The sequence below is a fragment of the Hemitrygon akajei genome, chromosome 6 (assembly GCF_048418815.1).
Source record: "Hemitrygon akajei chromosome 6, sHemAka1.3, whole genome shotgun sequence".
Lineage (NCBI taxonomy): Eukaryota > Metazoa > Chordata > Chondrichthyes > Myliobatiformes > Dasyatidae > Hemitrygon > Hemitrygon akajei.
The window spans coordinates 83684381-83708496 of NC_133129.1; the positions used below are offsets into that span (position 1 = coordinate 83684381).

The 24116-nt window shown below is 40.2% G+C and overlaps 1 protein-coding gene across 2 annotated transcripts in view; it reads right to left on the reverse strand.

The window, feature by feature from the left end:
- Positions 1 to 4817: 4817 nt before the first annotated feature.
- Positions 4818 to 24116, reverse strand: part of ift74 (intraflagellar transport 74) — a 242813-nt gene continuing 223514 nt past the window's right edge. For both annotated transcript variants that reach the window (XM_073048695.1, XM_073048694.1), the window contains exons 18-19: positions 7310 to 7370; positions 4818 to 5393 (exon numbers count right to left, since the gene is read on the reverse strand). In XM_073048695.1, coding sequence (XP_072904796.1) covers positions 5272 to 5393; positions 7310 to 7370 — 183 coding nt within the window. In that variant the 3' untranslated portion in view covers positions 4818 to 5271. The remainder of the gene's footprint in view (positions 5394 to 7309; positions 7371 to 24116) is intronic.

Consider the following 24116-nt stretch of genomic DNA (forward strand, 5'->3'; position numbering starts at 1 on the left):
CAAGCAAGATTTTCCCTTGAGGAAACCATGCTGACTATGGCCTATTTTATCATGTGCCTCCTTGTACCCCAAAACCTCATCCTTAACAATTGACACTGACATCTTCCCAACCACTAAGGCCAGACTAACTGGTTTATAATTTTTCTTCTGCCTCTCTCCCTTCTTGAAGAGCGGAATGACATTTGCAATTTTCCAGTCATCCAGAACCCATGACAGAATCTAGTGATTCTTGAAAGATTGTTAATGATGCCTCCACAATCTCTTTAGCCACCTCCTTCAGAACCTTGGAGTGGATGCAATCTTGTCAGGTGACTTATCTACCTTCAGACCTTTCAGTTTTCCAAGAACCTTTTCCTGAGTAATGGCAACTTCACATACTTCTGCCACCTGTCTCTCTTGAACTTCCAAGACACTTGCTAGTGTCTTGCACAGTGAAGAGTGATGAATACTTACTCAATTTGTTTGCCATTTCCTATCCCCCATTACTATCTCTCCACATCATTTCCAGTGGTCTGATATCTATTCTTGCCTTTCTTTTACACTTTATGTATCTGAAGAACCTTTTTGTATCCATTAATATTATTGGCTAACTTACCTTCTTCATATTTCATCTTTTCCTTCTTTATGAATTTTTAAGTTGTCTTCTGTTGGTTTTGAAAACTTCTCAATCCTTTAACTTCCCACTAATTTTTGCTCTATTATATGCCCTCCCTTTGGCTTTTATGTTGGGTTTGGTTCTCTTGTTTGCCATGGTTGTGTCATCTTGCTTTTAGAATACTTCTTTGGGATGTATATATCCTGAGCCTTCTGAACTGCTCCCAGCCATTGTTGCTCTGGCTTCATCCCCATTAGTGTTCCTTTCCAAATAATTTTGGCCAGCTCCTCTCATTCCTCCGGAATTCCCTTAACTCCACTCTAATACTAATACATATGACTTTAGCTTCTCCTTCTCAAATTGCATAGTAAATTCTAACACATTATGATCACTGGCTCCTAAGGGTTCCTTTACTTTAAGCTTTCTAATCAATTCTGATTCATTGGACAATACTCAGTCCAGAGTAACTAATGCCCTACTGGACTCAACCTCAAGCTGCTCTAAAAAGCCATCTCATAGGCATTCTCCCCCGCTTGGGATCCAGCACCAACGTGAATTCCCCAATCTACCTGCATATTGAAATGCCCATGATTATCATAACATTGCCCTTTTGACATGCATTTTCTATCTCCTATTGTAATTTATTGACCACGTCTTTACTGTTTGGGTCTACTTCTATCAGGGTCTTTTTACCTTTGCAGTTCCATCCAATCTTATGTCACCTCTTTCTGATGATTTGATTTCATTTTTTTACCAACAAACCATGCCTTCCCAATGTGTATCCTGGGATGTTAAGCTCCCAGCTTTCATCTTCTTCAGTGATTCCCACAATGTCATACATGCAAATCTGTAACTGTGTTGTAAATTCATTTGTATACTGCATCCCTTGAATATAACACTTTCAATCCTTATTAACCCTTTTTGATTTTGTCTGCCTTTTACATTGCAACTCCTCCTGTTGACTGCAATTTTGCCCTATCATTAGCTTCTCCTTGCTAACAGTCTTACTACACACAGTCTCTGTTTGTAAACTAACTACCCCATCCTCAGCCCTATCAGTATAGTTCCCACCCCACTGCCAAATTAGTTTAAACTCTCCCAATCAGCTCTAGCAAACCTGCCTGGAAGCCTATTGGTACCCCTCAAGTTCAAGTGTAACCTGTCCTTTTTGTACAGGTTGTACTTTCCCCAAAAGGGATCCATAAATATGAAACCATGCCCCCGTGCCAGTTCCTCAGCCATGCATTCGTCATAGAATACAAGTGTCAAGAAGGCATGTAGCAGCTATATATAGAACCATAGAACATTACAGCACAGAAACAGGCCTTTTGTCCCTTCTTGGCTGTGCCAAACCATTTCTCTGCCTAGTCCCACTGACGTGCACCTAGACCATATCCCTCCATACACCTCTCATCCATGTACCTGTCCAAGTTTTCCTTAAATGTTAAAAGTGAGCTCACATTTACCACTTCATCTGGCAGCTCATTCCACACTCCCACCAGTCTGTGTGAAGAAGCTCCCCCTAATGTTCCCTTTAAACTTCTCCCCCTTCACCCTTAACCCATGTCCTCTGGTTTCTTTCTCCCCTAGCCTCAGTGGAAAAAGCCTGCTTGCATTCACTCTATCTATACCCATCATAATTTTATATACCTCTATCATTCTTCTATGCTCCAGGGAATAAAGTCCTAACCTATTCAACCTTTCTCTGTAACTCAGTTTCTCAAGTCCTGGCAACATCCGTGTAAACCTTCTCTGCACACTTTCAACCTTATTAATATCCTTCCTGTAATTGGGTGACAAAACTGCACACAATACTCCGAATTTGGCCTCACCAGTGCCTTATACAACATCACCATAACATTCCAATTCTTATACTCAATACTTTGATTTATAAAATGTACCAAAAGCTCTCTTTACTACCCTATCTACCTGTGATGCCACTTTTAGGGAATTTTGTACCTGTATTCCTCGATCCCTCTGTTCTACAGCACTCCTCAGTGCCTTACCATTTACCTTGTATGTTTGACCTTGGTTTTTCCTTCCAAAGTGCAATACCTCACACTTGTCTGTATTAAACCCCATCTGCCATTATTCAGCCCATTTTCCCATCTGGTCCAAATATATATCTTTGGTTAGGCTGCATTTGTTGTACTGTGTATAGTTCTGGTTGCCCTATTACAGGAGGGATGTAGAGACTTCGGAGAGGTGCAGAAGAGGTTCATCAGGATGCTGCCTGTATTTAAGAATATTAGCTATAAGGAGTATTTGGATCGTTTTCTGTAAAGCTTTGGATGCTAAGGCAACAGCTGTGGGAGGGTTTATGAAATTAATGGAGGCACAGGCAGGGTGGATAGTCAGAATTTTTTTCTCAGATCAAATACTTGAGGGTATATCTTTAAGAAGGGACAAGTTTAAAGTCCTGACAAAGGGTCTTGGCCTGAAACGTCAACTGTACTTCTTCCTATAGATGCTGCCTGGCCTGTCGCATTCCACGAGCATTTTGTGTGTGTTGCTTGAATTTCCAGCATCTGCAGATTTCTTCGTGTGTACAAGTTTAAAGGAGATGTGTGGGTAAATAGTTTTGTACAAACAGTGGTAGGTGCATGGAGTGTGATGCCAGTGGTGCTAATGGAAGCAGGCACAATATTGGCATTAATAAAAGGTACTGTTTATTCATTTCCATAGACAGTGCCTAACCTGCTGAGTTCGTCCAGCATTTTATGTATGTTTCTTTGGATTTCCAGACTTTCTCGTGTCTGTGCCAGTGGTTTGTTGCTACCACTTACCACCTCTTGGGATGAGTAAGCTATTAGGTAAAAATATAATTCTGTTCCTGATTAACTCACTTAGAACTCACATTTATTAGAGCTCAAACCAGAGAAAATCTGCAGATGCTGGAAATCCAACAGACGCAAAATGCTGGAGGAACTCAGCACCAGGCAGCAAATATGGAAAAGAGTAAACAGTCGATGTTTCAGGCCGAGACCCTTTGGCAGGACTCAAGAGGGCCACACAGAGGGGGAGCAGTGAGAGAGGGTTTCACTAAACTTCCGTTGAAGGGAAAATTTAAACTTCTTCAGGGTAGGCATCCCTGGAAGAGACTTTGCAGTGTGGTAATCCAATCACAAACTGGAGAAAATCTGCAGATGCTAGAATTCCAAGCAACACACAGAAAATGCTGGAGGAACTCTGCACCAGACAGTCTATGGAAAAGAGTACGGTTTACATTTTGGACCAAGACCCTTCGGTAGGACTGGCGAAGGTCAGAAGGAGTCCTGCCAAGGGGTCTCAGTCCAAAACATCAACAGTTTACACTTTTACATAGATGCTGCCTAGCCTGCTGAGTTCTGCTAGCATTTTGTGCGTGTTGCTTATTACAGCCAGTCTTCCTGACTTCTCTGTTGGTGAATTAGTAATTTTTGAATCATTTTCCATCAAACTCTTGAAGCTCCTAAGGGAGACTAAAGATTCAAGACATAACAGCAAAGGTAAGGAGTTTTTAAATAATTGCTATGGCACTGCCAAAAGAAACTTATCATGGGTGACTGCTATATGTCAGAGGGGGCACCTAATCATAACATCAGGCAGCGATGAAGTTACTAATTCATGCTGGCCTTCACCAAGCTTCAGCAACTCCCTATCTGTAACTACCAATTATAAAATGGATGGGGTCACCTTCTGTTTTTTGCCTTCAAGTTCTGTATTTTGCTCCTATGAGAAGGAAAAGAATCTGGTGTTGAATAGATTAATGGGCTGGGAGTGCCTTTGTTAAGGGTAAGCATGAAGGAATAGTAAAATATTGCGTAAGGAGGACAGAGACTACTGGTTGTGGCTGGACAAATGGGACTGAGGAAGATGACCTGCAAGATCAGATTTCCAAAGAAATAAAGTTCTGGAACAGACTGGAAAAAAAAGTAGCTAGAAACACTCACTTTTTCGAGGTTTCAATGATCATTTTGACTTCACTCCACTTGTCCTTTTGCTCTACATGGAAAGCTAACTTACATGATTGGAGGCTTTACCTGGTAGATGTGAATTTGATTTATGAACTTCATCAGGAATCCCAGAAGCATAGTGGCTTAGATTAAAACCCCTTGCACTCTTCAAGTTTACAGATACAATCAGAACTCCTCAGTTCCAAGCTCCTTACCTTGCAATGAAGTCCATTTGTTGAAAAGTGGAGAATAGATTATCCAAAGGATGTTGAATTCACAAATCTTAATTTTTGTTTGATATACTTGTATTTAAAGTATCCCATTACAGAATTAAATAGTTAAAAAGTTAATGTGAGCTAAAATACAAACATTTCACAACTTTCTCAATGAAAAAGCAATTTTCAAGAGTGTTCCAATCTCCTCCCACATCCCAAAGACTAAGTTATTTGGCTATTGTAAACTACTGCTCATGTTGTTTAATGAGAAAAATAATGAAATTGGAGTTGACAGGCATGTGAGAGAATGCAAGTTGCAAAGGTAAAGGGAAATAAGCATGTTCTATTTTCTAACAATAAACGAATATTCACAATAAATTGTATGTAGATACACTTCAAAATAAAAAAAATGCATGAGAAAAGTTCAGTAAAGTGTGAGCTTATCTGCACATGAATATTTCACAACAAAAGCAATAAATCAATTAAAACTATTTTCTTTTACATCCTTCCAGATCAACCAGGAAGTTTAGGTCAGTTTTTTAGCATTCTGAAGGGCTTCTTGAAGTATTTTGTTGAACTCAGTAAGTTGTTTGGTAACATCCTTCATAATAGGTTGGTAATCACTCTCCATTCCCTTTGTAGCAATAACTGTTGAATACAGTTAAGAAAAACAAGCAGACTAAATTCAAAAATATTGTTTTGGAGGTCAAAATAGATTAAATCTTAAGAACTATAAATGAAAGGAAGCAATGAAAACTTTGTCTGAGTGTGATGTAAACACTGGAAAAACATGCAATACTATGAAATAGCCAAGTGAAAAACAAAACCTCTAAAGACCAATCCAGCAAATTTTATGCTGATTGGCAAAGCTTGACAGTCACTTGCTTAATCAGTGTTTCTTCCCATTTGCACCCAGTCTTTCTCTGACAAGCTAGTTCTCAGCTGATTAATGTGGTGAAGCACAAATGGCTGCTTGTATGCACAATGGCTATGCTTAGAAATAGCTTGCATATCAACTAATGTTCAAAAGCATCCAAGAGCCATTGCTAAATCTCATAAACAAATTAAACTCTGGCATATTTAAACCAAATGAATAAACATTTGAAGTTTTGTGTGCAGTTCTGGTCACTGCATGAAGCAGTGTTTTAAAAGAGGGTGCATAAGATATTTACCAGGATGTTACCTGGATTAGAGAGCATTAGCTATGAAGAAATATTGGACAAACTTGGATTGTTTTCTGCAGAGGCTGAGGGGCGATCTAATAAAAGTTTATAAAATCATGAGAGGCATACATAGTCTTTTTTCCCAAGTGCAAGTATCAAACATTAGAGGGCATAGGTTTAAGGTGGGGGTGGGGGGGGGGGTTTAAAGGAAGTTTTATTGTATGCAGAGAGTTGTCAGCAGCTGGAACATGCAGCCCAGGGAAGTAATGGAAATAAAAACAATAGCAATGTTTAAGAGGCACTTAGGTAGGCAGATAAACAGGCAGGGAATGGATGGAAGGTGATAACATACAGGCAGTTCTGCAGTTTAAATTGCTATCACAGTTGGCACAGACTCTGTGGGACAAAGGGTCTCTATTCTGCACTGTTCTTTCCTGTACTCTGGACTACACTTTTGATGTCAGTTTCTATCTGAAATGCTGGTGTGGATGTAAGATGCTTTCATGACCTGTATATAATTGTACAATTACTTAAACAGTCATTACATTTTCCATTATGGCCATTGTAATTGCACTTTTTGGCTAGAGTCAATTCGTTCTGGAGCAGAAGTCTATCGTACTTCAGATGTAGTGCTGTCTGGTCCTGGAGATTTTTCCTATTTGGCCACCTAGAGTGAAATTTATTTGGTTGGATTCTGCAATGAAGGGAATCTCAGGAGGCAGCTAACATGAATTTTTCAGTAAATTTTTGACGGGCTTCAGTTGCTTGTTGGTGAGGCAGCAGAAAATTTAAAAAGAGCAGAGGCCTTTCAGGACATTTTTTGCAAGCTTCTATCAAATGATCTATTAGGCACATGGCAAAGCCAATAAAAAGTTTGGTTTAATTGGTGCAGCCATTGTGTGAGAGTGGGTAGGCTTTGTCTCAAGAGGTTTAAACGAGAAGAGGCAAAAGCTTTCGGTAAGTTTCTGATAAATTAGTTTCAAAAGCAGCTTTATTCTACTCACTAACTAACAAATGCTTGGAGCAATCAATGCATTGGTGACATGCTACCTATATAATCATGACATACGGGAATAAGATTCAGAAAAAAGCAAAACTGTTAGAAGGATGGCAGATTTGGCTCAGTTGGTTGGCATACTGACCTGTTTCAATAGGCCATGAGTTATTTAATCCAAATGGGCATTTCAAACTGGTACTGAAGAAGTACTGCCATTTTCATATTAAATTAAGGCTCTATCAGCCAAATCAGATGTAAAAGATGCTATATCACTTTCTTCTTCATGGTCTGGACAAAATAGTACTTCAAACTCTTACAGTAGACGTTTCACTAATTTTATAAGACATATTGTTTAAATGCTTCTGTAAATTAAATATAGGATTGATGAAAATTGTTAAGGATACATTCTTTCATAACGAAGTTGTTCTGCTCATGGTGTTGCCATTTACGTTCCAGATTCATCAGCTGAAAAAAATAATAATTTTAATAAGTAAATATTGAGAATAACCACAGAGGCTCCAACAGTTGTTTTAAAAAAAACTTTCAACATTTGAAACATTCCTGAAGAAAGGGTCTTGGCCCATAACATCGACTGTTTGTTGATTTTTAAGAATACTGCCTGAACTGTAACAGAGATTTTGTGTGTTTTGCTTTCAGCATTTAAATTGGAATCTACCAGATCTTAATTGATATCAGTTTATATTGTGTTAACTCGACTATTCCTGCATGGAAGTGTAAATACATTCTTCAGAAATTCAGTTTGTCGCACTTCTATAACTGATCCATTGCAAAGGTGCTCATACATGCACGTGGGTCTTGTTCCAGAATATGGAACAGTACAGCACAATAAAGACCCTTCAACCAACAATGTTGCACTGACCTCTAACCTACTCTAAGATCAATCTAACCCTTCCCTCCCATATAGCCCACCATTATTCTTTTATCCATGTGGTAATCTAACAGTCTTTTAAATGTCCCTAATGTATCTGACTCTATCACTATCTGGAGGTCAGTGACCAGTGATTTTCCACAGGGATCAGTTCTGCAACCCCTGCTCTTTATGGTAGATGTGTTCAATACATTTACCACTTTCTATATAAAAAGGATAACCCCTGACATCCCCCTTATACTTTCTTCTAATCACTTTAACATTATGCCCCTTCGTATTAGCCATTTTTACCCTGGGGGGAAAAATCCACTCGATTGATACCTCTTATCATCTTGCACAGCACTATTAAGTCACCTCTCATCCTTCTTTGCTCTACAGAGAAAAGCCCTAGCTCACTTAACCTATCCTCATAAGACATACTCTCTAATTCAGGCAGCCTCCTGGTACATCTCTGCACCTGCTCTAAAGTTTCTACATCCTACCTATAAGGAGGAGTTCAGAACTGAACACAATACACTAAATATGGTCTAACCTGAGCTTTAAAGAGCTGCAACATTAACTTGCAGCTCTTGTACTTAATCTCCCAACGAATGAAGGTCAACACACCAGATATAAATCAATTGTGATGAGGCATCCCACTACCACACGCTCTTTTAGGAAGTGGACTCCTGAAGCTGAACAGGCCCTGAGAGACTGCTTCGGTACTACTAACTGGGATGTACTGCAAGGGGGGCTCTGTGGGGGCGTTGAGGAGGTCACTGAATGCACAACGGACTATATTAACTTTTGTGTGGATGCCGTTGTCCCTGTCAGAACTGTTCGCTGCTATCCCAATAATAAGCCCTGGATCACTAGTAACATCAAAGGCCTCCTAAACCAGAAGAAGAGGGCCTTTAAAGATGGTGATCGGTTGGAGCTTAAAAGAGTTCAGAAGGAACTCAGAGTACAGATAAGGGGGGCAAAGGAGCAGTATAGGAGGAAGCTAGAACAAAAGCTGCAGAAAAAAAGCATGAAGGAGGTGTGGGATGGGATGAAGATCATCACCGGATGCGGTGCAAAGCGGGGGGCAAACATAAGTGGAGATGTGGAGAAAGCGAACCAGCTGAACAACTTCTTCAACAGGTTCGACAGCACAATCTCATCCTCACCGCAGAAATCCACACCAGGCTTACTTCCCTCACAGGAAAATAGCCACTCACAGGAGACCTTGCCCACGCCCAGGATTACGGCTGAACAGGTGGAAGGTCAACTGAGGAAGATCTGTACCAGCAAGGCGGCTGGACCGGATGGAGTTTCCCCACGATTACTGAGGGCCTGTGCGACTGAGCTGGGAGAACCACTACAGCGCATCTTCAACATGAGCCTGGAGCAGAGAAGAGTACCCAGACAGTGGAAAACATCCTGTATTGTCCCGGTACCGAAGAAACCACAACCAAAGGAGTTGAATGACTTCAGACCTGTTGCCTTGACGTCGCATGTGATGAAGACCATGGAGCGGCTGATAATACAGAATCTGAGGCCACAAACCAGGCACGCCCAGGATCCTCTTCAGTTTGCGTATAAGGAGAAGGTGGGAGTGGAGGATGCTATCACGTATTTGCTGCACAAATCACTCTCTCACCTAGATGGGGTCAGTTGTGCTGTGAGGATTACATTCCTTGACTTCTCTAGTGCCTTTAACACCATCCAGCCCAAGATCTTAAGGCACAAACTAACGGAGATGGGAGTAGACTCTCACATGGTGGATTGGATAGTGGACTACTTGACAGATAGACCTCAGTATGTGCGGTTGGGAGACTGTAGGTCTGACACGGTGGTCAGCAGCACAGGAGCGCCGCAGGGAACCGTACTCTCTCCGGTCCTGTTCACCCTGTACACATCAGACTTCCAATATAACTCGGAGTCCTGCCATGTGCAGAAGTTCGCTGATGACACGGCCATAGTGGGGTGTGTCAGGAATGGACAGGAGGAGGAGTATAGGAAACTGATACAGGACTTTGTGATATGGTGCAACTCAAACTACCTGCGTCTCAATATCACCAAGACCAAGGAGATGGTGGTGGACTTTAGGAGATCTAGGCCTCATATGGAGCCAGTGATCATTAATGGAGAATGTGTGGAGCAGGTTAAGACCTACAAGTATCTGGGAGTACAGTTAGACGAGAAGCTAGACTGGACTGCCAACACAGATGCCTTGTGCAGGAAGGCACAGAGTCGACTGTACTTCCTTAGAAGGTTGGCGTCATTCAATGTCTGTAGTGAGATGCTGAAGATGTTCTATAGGTCAGTTGTGGAGAGCGCCCTCTTCTTTGTGGTGGCGTGTTGGGGAGGAAGCATTAAGAAGAGGGACGCCTCACGTCTTAATAAGCTGGTAAGGAAGGCGGGCTCTGTCGTGGGCAAAGTACTGGAGAGTTAACATCGGTAGCTGAGCGAAGGGCGCTGAGTAGGCTACGGTCAATTATGGAAAACTCTGAACATCCTCTACATAGCACCATCCAGAGACAGAGAAGCAGTTTCAGCGACAGGTTACTATCGATGCAATGCTCCTCAGACAGGATGAAGAGGTCAATACTCCCCAATGCCATTAGGCTTTACAATTCAACCGCCAGGACTTAAGAACTTTTTAAAAGCTATTATTAATGCTCTTTGAGATAGTGTTTTAGATGCATATCATATTTTTTTACTGAGTTAAGTAGTGTATGTAATTAGTTTTGCTACAAGAAGTGTATGGGACATTGGAAAAAAAGTTGAATTTCCCCATGGGGATGAATAAAGTATCTATCTATCTATCTATCTATCATATGGCGTCTTAACCACCCCATCAACTAGTGTGTCAACTCTGAGGTTGTATGGATGTGGACCCCAGATCCCTCTGTTACTTATACTGTTACAGATATTGCCCTTAACCCTATATTCTGCCTTGAAGTTCAAACTTCTAAGGTGTATTACTTTGCATTTTTCCAGGCTGAATTCTATCTGTCACTTCTCAGACCAGCTCTACATCCTGTCAATGTCCCGTTGTAGTCAATTTCTGAATTAAAAAACGGCATTTCTTTATTCAAAATTTAGAACTGTTTGATGACAGGGGCCATGCTTTTCTCTTTGTGCACAAATAATAAAGTATGATTGTGGAAAAGTGCAAGTTTTCAGAGTCCAGTTAATCAGCAACAATACGACAGTCTTCTACATTATTCACAACACCTTCAACCTTTGTATTATCTGCAAACTTGCTAACCCACCCTTCCACTTCCTCATTGAAGACATTTATAAAAATCACGAAGTGCAGGGGTTACAGAACAGATTCCTGTGGAAAACCACTGGTTGCTGACCTCCAGACAGAACTATAGCTTCATCTATTACCACCTTCTGCTTTTTCTGGGCAAGCTAATTCTGAATAATCAAAACCAATTTTCCCTGGACCCATTGCCCCTTGACTTTCTGAATGAGCCTAAGTGGAGATCCATGTCAAACACCTTACTAAAATCCATACACAGTGCTGTATGCCACCAGACAGACACTGAAGCTAGTGGATATAGAAGCCTTTATTCAGCAAAGTGAGTAGCAGTTATCATATTCAAGACACTCTTGGAAGAAGATACCTACCTGAAACAATATTTATATCCTAAAGACTTTTTTATATGCTAAAGATAATAACAGCAGGACAATTCTATAGTTACAATGTATCTATAATTCTTCCTTTGAAATGCATATGATTTTCAAATACTTCCATTTTCCAACCAAACACCCAATACTTGACAGATAGACCTCAGTATGTGCGGTTGGGAGACTGTAGGTCTGACACGGTGGTCAGTAGCACAGGGGCGCCGCAGGGAACCGTACTCTCTCCGGTCCTGTTCACCCTGTACACATCAGACTTCCAATATAACTCGGAGTCCTGCCATGTGCAGAAGTTCGCTGATGACACGGCCATAGTGGGGTGTGTCAGGAATGGACAGGAGGAGGAGTATAGGAAACTGATACAGGACTTTGTGATATGGTGCAACTCAAACTACCTGCGTCTCAATATCACCAAGACCAAGGAGATGGTGGTGGACTTTAGGAGATCTAGGCCTCATATGGAGCCAGTGATCATTAATGGAGAATGTGTGGAGCAGGTTAAGACCTACAAGTATCTGGGAGTACAGTTGGACGAGAAGCTAGACTGGACTGCCAACACAGATGCCTTGTGCAGGAAGGCACAGAGTCGAATGTACTTCCTAAGAAGGTTGGCGTCATTCAATGTCTGTAGTGAGATGCTGAAGATGTTCTATAGGTCAGTTGTGGAGAGCGCCCTCTTCTTTGTGGTGGTGTGTTGGGGAGGAAGCATTAAGAAGAGGGACGCCTCACGTCTTAATAAGCTGGTAAGGAAGGCGGGCTCTGTCGTGGGCAAAGTACTGGAGAGTTTAACATCGGTAGCTGAGCGAAGGGCGCTGAGTAGGCTACGGTCAATTATGGATAACTCTGAACATCCTCTACATAGCACCATCCAGAGACAGAGAAGCAGTTTCAGCGACAGGTTACTATCGATGCAATGCTCCTCAGACAGGATGAAGAGGTCAATACTCCCCAATGCCATTAGGCTTTACAATTCTACCGCCAGGACTTAAGAACTTTTTAAAGCTATTATTAATGCTTTTTGAGATGGTGATTTAGATGCATATCATATTTTTTTTTACTGAGTTAAGTATTGTATGTAATTAGTTTTGCTACAACAAGTGTATGGGACATTGGAAAAAAGTTGAATTTCCCCATGGGGATGAATAAAGTATCTATCTATCTATCATATGAATGTTAATTCACACTGACCCTGGGCCGCACTCATGCATATGCAGACATCTGCTGTCAAATGGAGTATTTCTTTGATGCAAGCAACCTCAAAGTGCAGCTCCAGGAAGTGCAATGTTCACAGCTGCATCTTCAACTCAATCCACAACCCATGTTCAGGTCTGAAGACTGGCTGCATTGAAATTAGCATTTGCTATATACTATAACTCCAGAATACACCCTAGCATACTACTCTACCTGCATGAATTTGTTTTGTCACTTAATCAGAGAATTCAATCAGGCCTGCAAGACATGTCTTACCCCTCACAAAGCCATGCTGACGACCCCTAGGATTATGCTTCTCCAAATGCCTGTAAATTCTGTCTCTAAGAATCCTCTCCAATTGTTTGCCCACCACTGACATAAGATTCACTGGTCTCTAATTCCCAGGGTTATCCCCTATTTCTTTTCCTGAACAAAGGAATAAAATTTGCCTCCCTCCAGTCTTCTGGTACTACTCCTATGACTAATGAGGACACAAAGATCATTGCCAAAGAACACAGCAATCTCTTTCTTCACTTCCTGTAATAAACTTGGGTATATATCCTGTTTGGCCTTGGGGGCTTATCTACACTCAAGTTTTCCAAAAGTTCCAGTACATCCTCTATCTTAACATTGATATGTTCCAGCATATCAACCAGTTTACACTGTCCTCCCATTTGTCAAGGTTCCCCTCAATGGTGAATACAGAAGCAAAACGTTCATAAAGGACTTCCCTTACTTCTTCCATCTTGAGGTACATGTTTCCTCTTCATTCCTTGATCTGTTCTACTCTCACTCTAATCATCCTCCTGGGTTTTACTTAATTCTACTTGTCAAGGCCTTCTCAAGTCCCCTTCCAGCTCTCCTCAGCTCCTTCTTGGCTATCTTGTAACTCTTTAGAGCCCTCTCTGTACCTTGCTTCCTAAACCTTAAGTATATCTTTTTCTTCTAGCTGACTGGATGTTCCCCACATTCTTTTTAATAAGAATTGTTTCCCATGGCCATTTAAAATTGCATAGAATAGTACAGCAGTGGGCAGGCCATGTTGGCCCATGATGATGTGCTAATTTTAATGCCAATATATATTCAAATTTCAAAGTTCAAAGTAAATTTATTGTCAAAGTACATATATGTCACCATATACTACTTTGAGATTCATTGTCATTCACAGGAAAAAAGAAATGTAATAGAATCAACAAAAAACATAAACAAAGACTGACAAACAACGAATGTGCAAATGAAGACAAACTCTGCAAATAATAACTAAATAATATGTATGTAAAAATAAATACTGAGAACATGAGTTGTAGAGTCCTTGAAAGTGATTTCATAAGTTGTGGAATCAGTTCAGAGTTGAGGTGAATGAAGTTATCCACGCTGGTTCAGGAGTCTGATGTTTGTAGGGTATTAACTGTACCTGAATCTGGTGGTGTGGGACATGAAGCTCCTGTACCTCCTTCCTGATGGTAGTAGTGAGAAGAAAGCTTTGCCTAGCTGGTGGGGGTCCCGGTTGATGGATGTTTCTTTCTTATGGCAGCCCTACCTGTGAATGTGCTCAATAGTGGTGAGGACTTTTCCTGTGAAGGACTACACTGTATCCAATACTTTTCTGTAGACTTTTCCATTCACGGGCATTGGTGTTTCCATACCAGTCCATGATGCAACCAGTCAGTATGTTCTCCACTGTATATTGATAGAAGTTTGTCAAAGTTTTAGATGACATGCTGAATCTATGCAAACTTCTAAGAAAGTAGAGACATGGCCATGCCTTCTTTGCAATGGCAACTATGTGCTAGTCCCATGACAAATCCTCTGAAATGATAATACCAGGAAATTTCAAATTTCTGACCCTCTCCACCTTCTGATGAAAATTGGCTCATGGACCTTGGGTTTCCTTCTCCTGTAGTCAATAATCAGTTCTTTGGTTTTGCTGACATTGAATGAGAGATTATTGTGGCACATTCATACAGATTGCTAATCTAACTTCTATATGCCAATTTAAGACCACTAAATCCAAGCACCATTGTGAGTTTATCATTAAGCAAACACCATCATCTCTATCCTTTCCTGATTCCATCATTTGATCTGGTGGAATGAGGACACCTCAGGCTACAGCGCCGTATCTAACTAAAAAGCTTTTGGAAGCTATTGGAGAAGATACCTGAGGGTATGATTTACGTGCATTTGGAAGGGCATGCTTGCTTAGAGACTGTCACTATTTCTTTGTGTGGGGCTGATAGTATAAACTTGATTTTTTTTGTGGAGGTGACAAAAGTGCTTGATAAGTGTAACATAGGGATATTGTCTCCAAGGACTTTGGTAAGGGATTTGATAAGATCCTTCACAGTAGGTTAATTCAGAAGATGAAGATGCAGGGGACCCAAGATAAATTGCAAGTTTGGATTCGGAACTAGCTTGCATATTGAAGGCAGGAAGTTAGGTTGAAAGGCTATTATTCTGGCTAGAGCTCTGTGACTTGTGGGGTTCCATGAGTATCATCGTTGGAACTGCATATCTGCAAGTATGCAGATGACTCCAAGATCAGTAGAGTTGTAGACAGTGTAATGGACTATCAAAGAATACAGCAGAATATAGATCAATTACAAAGATGGGGAAGGAAGTGGCAGGTAGAATTTAATACGGGCAAGCATGAGATGTTGCACTGTAGCAGGTTAAATGAAAGGAAGAAGTACACTGTTCATGGTAGACCCCCTATAGCACTGAGGTAGACAAGGAACTTGTGGTCCAAGTCAATAGTTCACTGAAGTAGCTGTGCAAGTGGATGAGGCAGTATATGGAATTTTGTCTTAGTTGGTAGGAGTGTTGAATATAAGAGTAAGTACGTCATGCTTGAGCTACATAAAACTTCAGACAGACTACACTTGGAGTACTGTGTGCAGTTCTGATCAGTCCATTATAAGAGGTATGTGGAGGCTAAGAAAAGGGGGCCCAATATATTTACTAAGATGCTGCCTGGATTGCAGGGTATGAACTATAAGGAAAAATTGGACAAGCTTGGTTTGTTCTACCTAGAGCAATGGAAGCTGAGAGAAATATCCAACACTTTTTAAAATGATGAGAAAGATAGTGTTATCAGCCCTGCAGGCCTATGCACCAGAATTAGTTAATTGTTGTCTTATCTACGGTTGTTAAGCCCTTGTGATTTCCATTTAATCATGGCATGTTTATTTTGATTGATACGACCTCCCACATCTTGCAAGAGGAGCATTCCACTGACCTGACTGCCATTTTGTCTACAAAGTGAAAGGTCATGGATTAATAGGAAAATAAAAACTTTACCTGCTCCTTACCTATGCTTCATCAATGAAACTTATTGAGCCACAGCCAAAGCCACAGAAGTCCCACTCCTAGGTTGCCCCCTCTCATACTGGCTGCTTTAAAATGGCTACTCCACTTGATCTTACCTTCCATTTATTGGCAAAGTGCAATACATTGAGCCAATCAGAAGCACAGCTTGCACCAATGGCTTCTTTATCCTACTCTCTGTCCTGCTCAGTTTCTCCTCCTGATATTCACACATACTGGCAATCATTTCTTATTTTAAAATAACTTATTAGTATTTTATGTGAAATTATGGTCGCCATATTATGGAAAGGATCTGATTAAACTAGAGAGGATGCAAAAAAGATTCATGACCTTGACTGGAAGTTTGGGCTATAAGGAGAAACTGAAGAGGCTGGAATTATTTCCCAGAAGCAAAAGAGTCTGAGAGGTGACCTTATAAAGTCATGAGGTGCAGAGATAAGGTGGAATATCATTGTCATTTACAGTATCCTAGGTAATGGAGTCTAGAACTACAGTAGACAGGTGAAAGGGGAATGTTTTAAAGGGGATCTGAGTGGAATGCTTTTCCACATAAAAGGTAGATGTATGGGAAGCACTGTCAGAGGAAGTGGCATATGTGGGTACAAGAATGGAGTTATACAGCTCTTCAGCTGAATTTTCCACACTGACCAAGTTGTTTACTTGTTCTAGTTCCCCTCATTTAGCCCAAATTCCTCAAAATCCTTTCTATGCATGTACCTGTCTAAATGTCTTTTCAAAATTGTAATTACAGTATATTCACCTCTACCAGGTCATTCTACATATCCACCACTCTCTCAGATCCCCTCAAGTTAAACATATGCAGCTTCATCTCCTCTACCCAGAGAAAAGTACTGTGATCATTCACCTTATCTATGCCTTCAGGAGTTTATAAATCTTTGTAAGGTCACCCTTCAGCCTCCTATGAGCCAGGGGGATAAAAATCATAGCCTATCCAGACTCTCGTTATAGCTCAGGCCCTGCAGACCAAACAACATCCTTGTGAATCTTTTCAGTGTCTTTTCCAGCTTAATGGGAAAGCTGGATCTTTCCTATACCCAGGTGACCAGAAGTGTACACAGTATTCAGAAGTACGTTCTCACATTTCGTACAACTGTAAAATGTCCCAACTCTTGTTCTCTTTGTGGACTTTAGGAAAGTTAAGCCAGGCACAGACTAGTCCTTATTAAAGGGGCTGTGGTGGAAAGGGTTAGCAACTTCAAGTTCAAACCCAATCAAGTTTAGCTATCATTCAACCACGCATGTATACAGCCAAACAAAACTGTTCCTCTGGAGCCAAGGTGCAAAACATACACAGCACATTCAAAATAGTGAGCAAAAAAACACAGTCATGCAAAAAACACATAAATAGCCCAAGACCCTGAGCAACATGTCCTGCAATTTGATGGTACAGTTCCCAGCATTGCAATCCAGCCTGTCATTCCACCGATTGAACACTGGAGGGCAGCACTCACAGGAGAGGCCAGCCCCCAACTGAGTACAGACAAAACGATGCACCGCCTCTGGTTTCTCCTCTCCTGTACTGCAACAGCAGGCAATTCTCAACTTGAGGCCTAGTTCTCGCTACAACTGAGACTATTCCCCACCACCTGTCGTGCCATTAAACAAGGGAAACAGGCCTGTGGCATCTTACATTATCAATGTCCAACAGGGTTTTGCAATTGCAAGAGAAACATCCAAGACAATCACCCGTGGTTACACTGCATGTGGCTACTTCGCACCAACTCCAATGCCTTCAAGTAGCAGGCAGCTCCTCCTCCTCCTCCTCCGAAACACCAGCCAGCTACTCCGATCAACAAGCAGCTCACTGATGTACCTGCAGTTCTTGGAGTCCAGTGTTGTCTCGCAATCATAAAGAACACATTTAACAAAGAGAAAACCACCTTTAGTTGACCTCCGAGAGGCCACTGCATCAAAATGTGCTGCCACCTTATTAGAAGTTCCTGGATGCCAACATCTTGGAGACTCTATCCTGCGCCTAACATATAACTGCAACCACGAAGAAGTCATATCAGCTTCTCTAGCTGCTACAAAAGCCTTTTTCATCACCCTGTCTAGCTGTGGTCTCCACTTTCAGGAAACTATGTACCTGTACCCCTAGGTCCCTCTGCTTTACAACCCTTTCCATGGCCCTAGTATTTACTGTGTAAGTTTAACCCAGATTCAACTTGGCAAATCACAGCACCTTACTTACACCGTCTAAAAAATTCTCTGACCATTTTCCAGGTAGTTTGAGATTCCCTTGTGACTTTGGATAATCTTCATGATATTAAAAATTCTGATGCCGTCCGCAAACTTACCCATCCATATTAGCAATAATATCATTCAAATTGTTCATAAAGGTAACAAACAAATGTGGCAAAGTGTCTTATTTATTTATTTATTTATTTATTTATTTAAAGATACAATGCGGAACAGGCTCTTCTGGCCCAATGAGTTGCACCGCCCAGCATAGAGTAATAGAATCACAGAAAAGTACAACACAGGAACATTCAAGTCTGTACTGAGCCATTTAAACTGCCTCCTCCCATCCAGGTGTCTATCCCAACTTCTCCTAAACATTGAAATCGAGCTCGCATGCACCACTTGCACTGGCACACTTCCTCACCCTCTGACTGAAAGTTTTCCCTCATGTTCCCCTTAAACTTTCACCTTTCACCCTTAACCTATGCCTTTTAGTTATAGTTCCACCCAACCTCAAGGTAAATGTAAGCAGACTTTTTCCACTATCTACATCCCTCATAATTCTATACGCCTCTATCAAATCTCTCGATCTTCCATGTTTGAAGATTCAACCTTTCCATATAATTCAGGTCCTACAGACCTGGCAACAACCTTGTAAATTTTCTCTGTACTCTTCCAACCTTATTTACATCTTTCCTCTAGGTAAGTGAACAAAACTGCACACAATACTCAAGACTAGGCCTCAGCAATATCTTAAACAACCTCAACATAACATCCCACCTGGAGGCCAATGTGCCAAAAGCATTCTTTACAACATTATCAACCTGTGATGCCAACTTTCAATGAATTATGGACCTGTATTCCCAGATCCCTTTGTTCTACCACACTCTTCAGTACCCTACCAATCACTGTGTAGGGTAGGTTGCTCCTGCCAAAGTGCAACACCTTGCACTTGTCTGCATTAAACTCCATCTGCCACTTTTCAGTCCATTCCTCCAGCTAGTCCAGATCCTGCTGCAAGACATGGTAGTCTTCCTCACTGTCTACTACACCATCAATCTTGGTGTCATCTGCAAATGTGCTGATCTAGTTAACCACATTATCATCCAGATCATTGATACAGATGACAAACAACAAAGGACCCAGCACCGATCCCTGCATCACGCCACTAGTCACAGGCCTCCAGTCAGAGAGGCAACCCTCTACTACCACTTTCTGACTTCTCCCACAAAGCAATTGTCTAATCTAATTTACTACCTCATCTTGAATGCTGAGTGACTGAACCTTCTTGACCAACTTCACATGTGGGACGATGTCAAATGCTTTGCTAAAGTCCATGTAGACAACATCCACTGCCTTGATTTCATCAACTTTCCTGGTAACTTTCTCAAAAAACTCTATAAGATTGGATAGACATGACCTACCACACACAGAGCCATGCTGACTATCCCTAATCAATCCACGTCTATCCAAATACTCATATATCTGGTCCTTTAGAATACCTTCCAGTAACTTTCCCACTACTGGTGTCTGGCTCACCGGCCTAAAATTCACTGGTTTATTTTTTGAGCCTTTCTTAAACAGCGGAAAAACATTGGCTATCCTCCAATCCACAGGCACCTTACCTGTCGCTAAAGGTTGATCTAAATATCTCTGCTAGGGCTTGACAATTTCTGCACTTGACTCCTGCAGGGTCAGAGGGAACACCTTGTCAGGTCCTAAGGACTTACCAGCCCTAAATTGTCTCAAAAATTCCAGCACCTCCTCCTCTGTAATCTGTATAAAGTCCATGAAGTTGATGCCATCTTGCCTTATTTCTATAGACTCTGTGTCTGTGTCCCGAGTAAATACAGATGCAAACAGTGCATGTAAGATCTCTCCCATCTCTTTTGGTTTCACACATGGATTAACATTTTGATATCCAGAGGACCAATTTTGCCCTTGGCAATCCTTTTGCTTTTATCTATAGAATCCCTTAGGTTCCCTTGTTTGCTAAGGCAACCTCATGCCTTCTTTTAACTTCCTGATTTCTTTCTCAAGTGTTTTCTTGTAGTTCCTATACTCCATAAGTACCTTATTTGTTCCTACCTGCCTATACCTGCAATACACCTCTCCTTTCTTCTCTGCAAATCTAACCCTATCATGTATAATCCTAACTTATGAACAGTTCATAGCCTCAGTGATGAAGACTTTATAGTTTCAAAAATGTCCGTTAGACCATTGGACTGTAAGACATAGGAGCAGAATTTGGCCTATCGAGTCTGCTCTGCGAGTTAATCATGGCTGATCCCTCTCAACCCCACTCTAACACTCACCACTTACATAATAGCCACTTCCAAAAAGGCCACTCCTCTTAAAACTATCTTCTTCTTACTGGCCTTTGCCAACTGTCTAATAAATGGTGAGGACTGAAGCAACTGGAAAGTCCCAAAAGGCCCAACTCACTTTTTAAATCTCATACTGGCTTTCCAAAACATGCAAGTCTTCATGCAAATGAACTCAGCTGAAAAGTTCTGGAAGATTCTGCTCACTTCTAAAATCTTGGGCTTCATCACTAAAACAGGTGAGATGTCATTTCATTTTTCAATCTTTTTATTGATTGTCAAATAAAGAATATACAAATCGGAGGAGGAGTTTAGCAAGTAGATAATATAAAAGACATATAACCAGCAATAATAAAAACAGAAAGTATATAATATCAAAATCAAATAGGTAAAATATTATGCTGTTATATATACAATGGTCAAAAAAAACTACAACTTCTCATAGCAATCATAAAAAAAGATTGGAAATTTTATTGATAAAGAAAAAATAACCACTAACTAAACTGAAACAAAGAGAAAGAAAAAAAAGGAAAGAAAAAGAAAGATTGGGCAGTCCAATTGAGGATAAAATTAGAAAAAAAGAGAGATAAAAAACACATCCTTCCAGTCATCTCCGAACCTTCATGGATAAGGATTTTCCCCAAAGAGAATAAAGAAAAGTAAATAAATAAAAATAAATTAAATCATGCGAAAATATTGAATAAAGGGTCGCCAGACGTTCAAAATTAAAGGATGTATCAAATGTCCGGCTTCTAATTTTCTCCAAGCTTAGACATGACATAATGGAGGAGAGCAAATAGAAAACAGTAGGCAGATTAGATTCTTTCCAATGTAGCAAAATAGCTCTCCTCGCCAGTAAAGTTGAAAAAGCTATCACATGTTGGGTGGAAGCAGACACTTTGCTTGCTTCCTCTGGAATAATCCCAAGAATTGCTGTAAGTGGTTTAGGTTGAACATCCATATCTATAACTTTAGATAATATTCCAAACACATTCCTCCAAAAATTATTTAAACTTACACATGACCAAAACACATGAGTTACAGTAGCCACTTCTGCATTACATCTGTCACAAATAGGGCTTGTATTAGGAAAAATATGCACCAATTTATCTTTGGACATATGGGCCCTGTGTACTGTAATTATTCTGATTATTGTGATCAAATACCTTTTAATATTGCCAAAAACTATTTTACTTACCTTGGTATCAAAATTACAAAAAATTTTAAAGACCTATATAAGTATAATTTCTTCCCTTTAGTTGAATATACTCAACAGGTACTTTCTAAATGGTCACCTATGTCGATGTCATTGATAGGTCGAATAAATGCTATAAAAATGGTTATTGTACCGAAATTTTAATATATATTTCAAGCAGTTCCCTCTTCTGTTCCAAAAACATTTTTTGATAAAATAGATTCTCTGATTTTGTCTTATGTTTGGAATAATAAAAGCTCTAGAGTGAATAAACTTTTATTGCAAAAATAAAAAAAATGGAGGACAGGCTTTACCAAACTTTAGATTTTATTATTGGGCAATTAATATTTGTTATATTACTTTTTGGATTTATGATATAGACGATCAAGATCGCCCTTCATGGTTACAACTGGAGGAAAATTCAGTAACGGGGTTTTCATTAGCTTCTTTATTAGGAGCTTCTCTTCCGTTTTCGCTCTCCAGAATAAGTAGACAAGCTCTTAACCTTATTGTTAAACATACTTTAAAAATTTGGTTTCAATTTCGTAGATTTTTTGAATTAAATGATTTTCTACTTTCTAGTAATACTTATTCTAATTTCTTTTTTAAACCATCAACTTTGGATATGGCTTTTTTAACATGGAAAATTAAGGGAATAAAAACTTTGTTAGATTTGTTTTTACAAGACTGTTTAATGTCTTTTTCACAGTTAACGGATAAATATGATATCTCTAATACACATTTTTTCAGATATTTACAGGTTAGGAATTTTTTATGTGATCTCTTACTGAATTACCCCTTGGCTTGCTCTTTAAATTTGGCTTATGTTATTTTTCAGTTTAAACCTTTTCAAAAACGATTAATAGCTATCATTTATAAACAGTTAATGAATGCTTGCATGTCGCCTAATTATAGGGTTCAACACACTGGGAAGCAGAACTTCAACATTCACTTTCAGATAATCAATGGAGTAAAATTTATTATTTAGTCAATAATTCATCTACCTGCGCACGTCATATCTTAATTCAGTTTAAAACAGGTGAGATGTCATGATGACTAAAGCCTGATGAACATTTCATAGAGTTATACAGCATGGTAGTTATTGGAGAGGATAGCTATATTCCACCAGGTAGGGGAGTCCATAACTTGGGGGCAAAAATTTATGTTGCCTGGGGACCTGACTGTGCTACATTTACAGTATATGCAGAGGGTGAAGGACATGGTTGGCTAGTTAGATATATCCATTAATGAGCAATGAGTCACTTAATGAACAATTCTCTGTGTGAAGAAGTTTCCTCCAGGCAGCTGTTAAATCTTTCCTCCTCACCTTAAATCTACGCCCTTTAGTCCTTGATTCCCAGCCCTGGGGAAAAAAGACTCCTCATGCTCCTCATGTTTCTATATCTCTCTCAAAGTCACCCTCAGTCACATATGTTCTAAGGAACAAAGTATTAGCCTGCTCAACTTCCCTCTAGAGTCCTTGCAACATCCTCATTAACTTTTTCTGTACTCTTTCCAGCTTAATGCCATATGTTTATTTGGTATGGTGGCTTCTACTTCCTTGTTCAAGTTATTTATAAAAATCACAAACATCAGAGGTCCCAGAACTGACCTTTGTGGAACTCCAGTGGTCACCAAACTCCAGGTAGAACATGCTCCATCTACAACCACCCTCTCCTTTCTATAGGCAAGCCAATTCTGTATTCGCACAGTCAAATTTCCCTGGATCCCATGCCTCCTGGCTTTCTGAATGAGTTTACCATGGAAACCTTATCAAATGTCCTACCAAAAATCCATATACACCACATCCACTACTCTACCTTCAACAATGTGCTTTATCACATCATTAAAGAATTCAATCAGGACCAAGAGGCATGACCTTCCCCTTACAAAGCCATGATGACCAACCCTAATTAGACTATACTTTTCCAAATGCTCCTAAATCCTGTCTCTGAGAATCTCTTCCAATAATTTGCCCACAACTGAAGTAAGACTCACTGCTCTATAATTCCCAGTGTTATCCATACTTTCTTTCTTGAACAAAGGAATAACATTTGAAAAATGTGGTTGAACTGGAAAGAGTGGAGAAAACATTTATGTGAATGTTGCCAAGACTAGAGTACATGAGTTATATCGAGAGGTTGGCCATGCTGGGTCTTTATTCCTTTGATTGTAGAAGAATGAGGGGTGATCTTGCAGAAATGCTTAGAAGGCATAGATAAGGTGGATGGTAACAATTTTTCCTCCAAAATCAGAAGGTATAGCTATAGGGTGAGAGGGGAAAGATTTAAAAGGGATTTAAGGGGCACCTTCTTCATATAGAGGGTGGTATATGAAAACAGCTGACAGAGAAAATGGTTGAGACATATACAATAGTATCATTTTAGAAGCACTTGAATAGGTACACGAGGTGGAGCTGAGAGGGATATGGACTGAATCTGAATTGCTTTATTATTGTCAAATATACT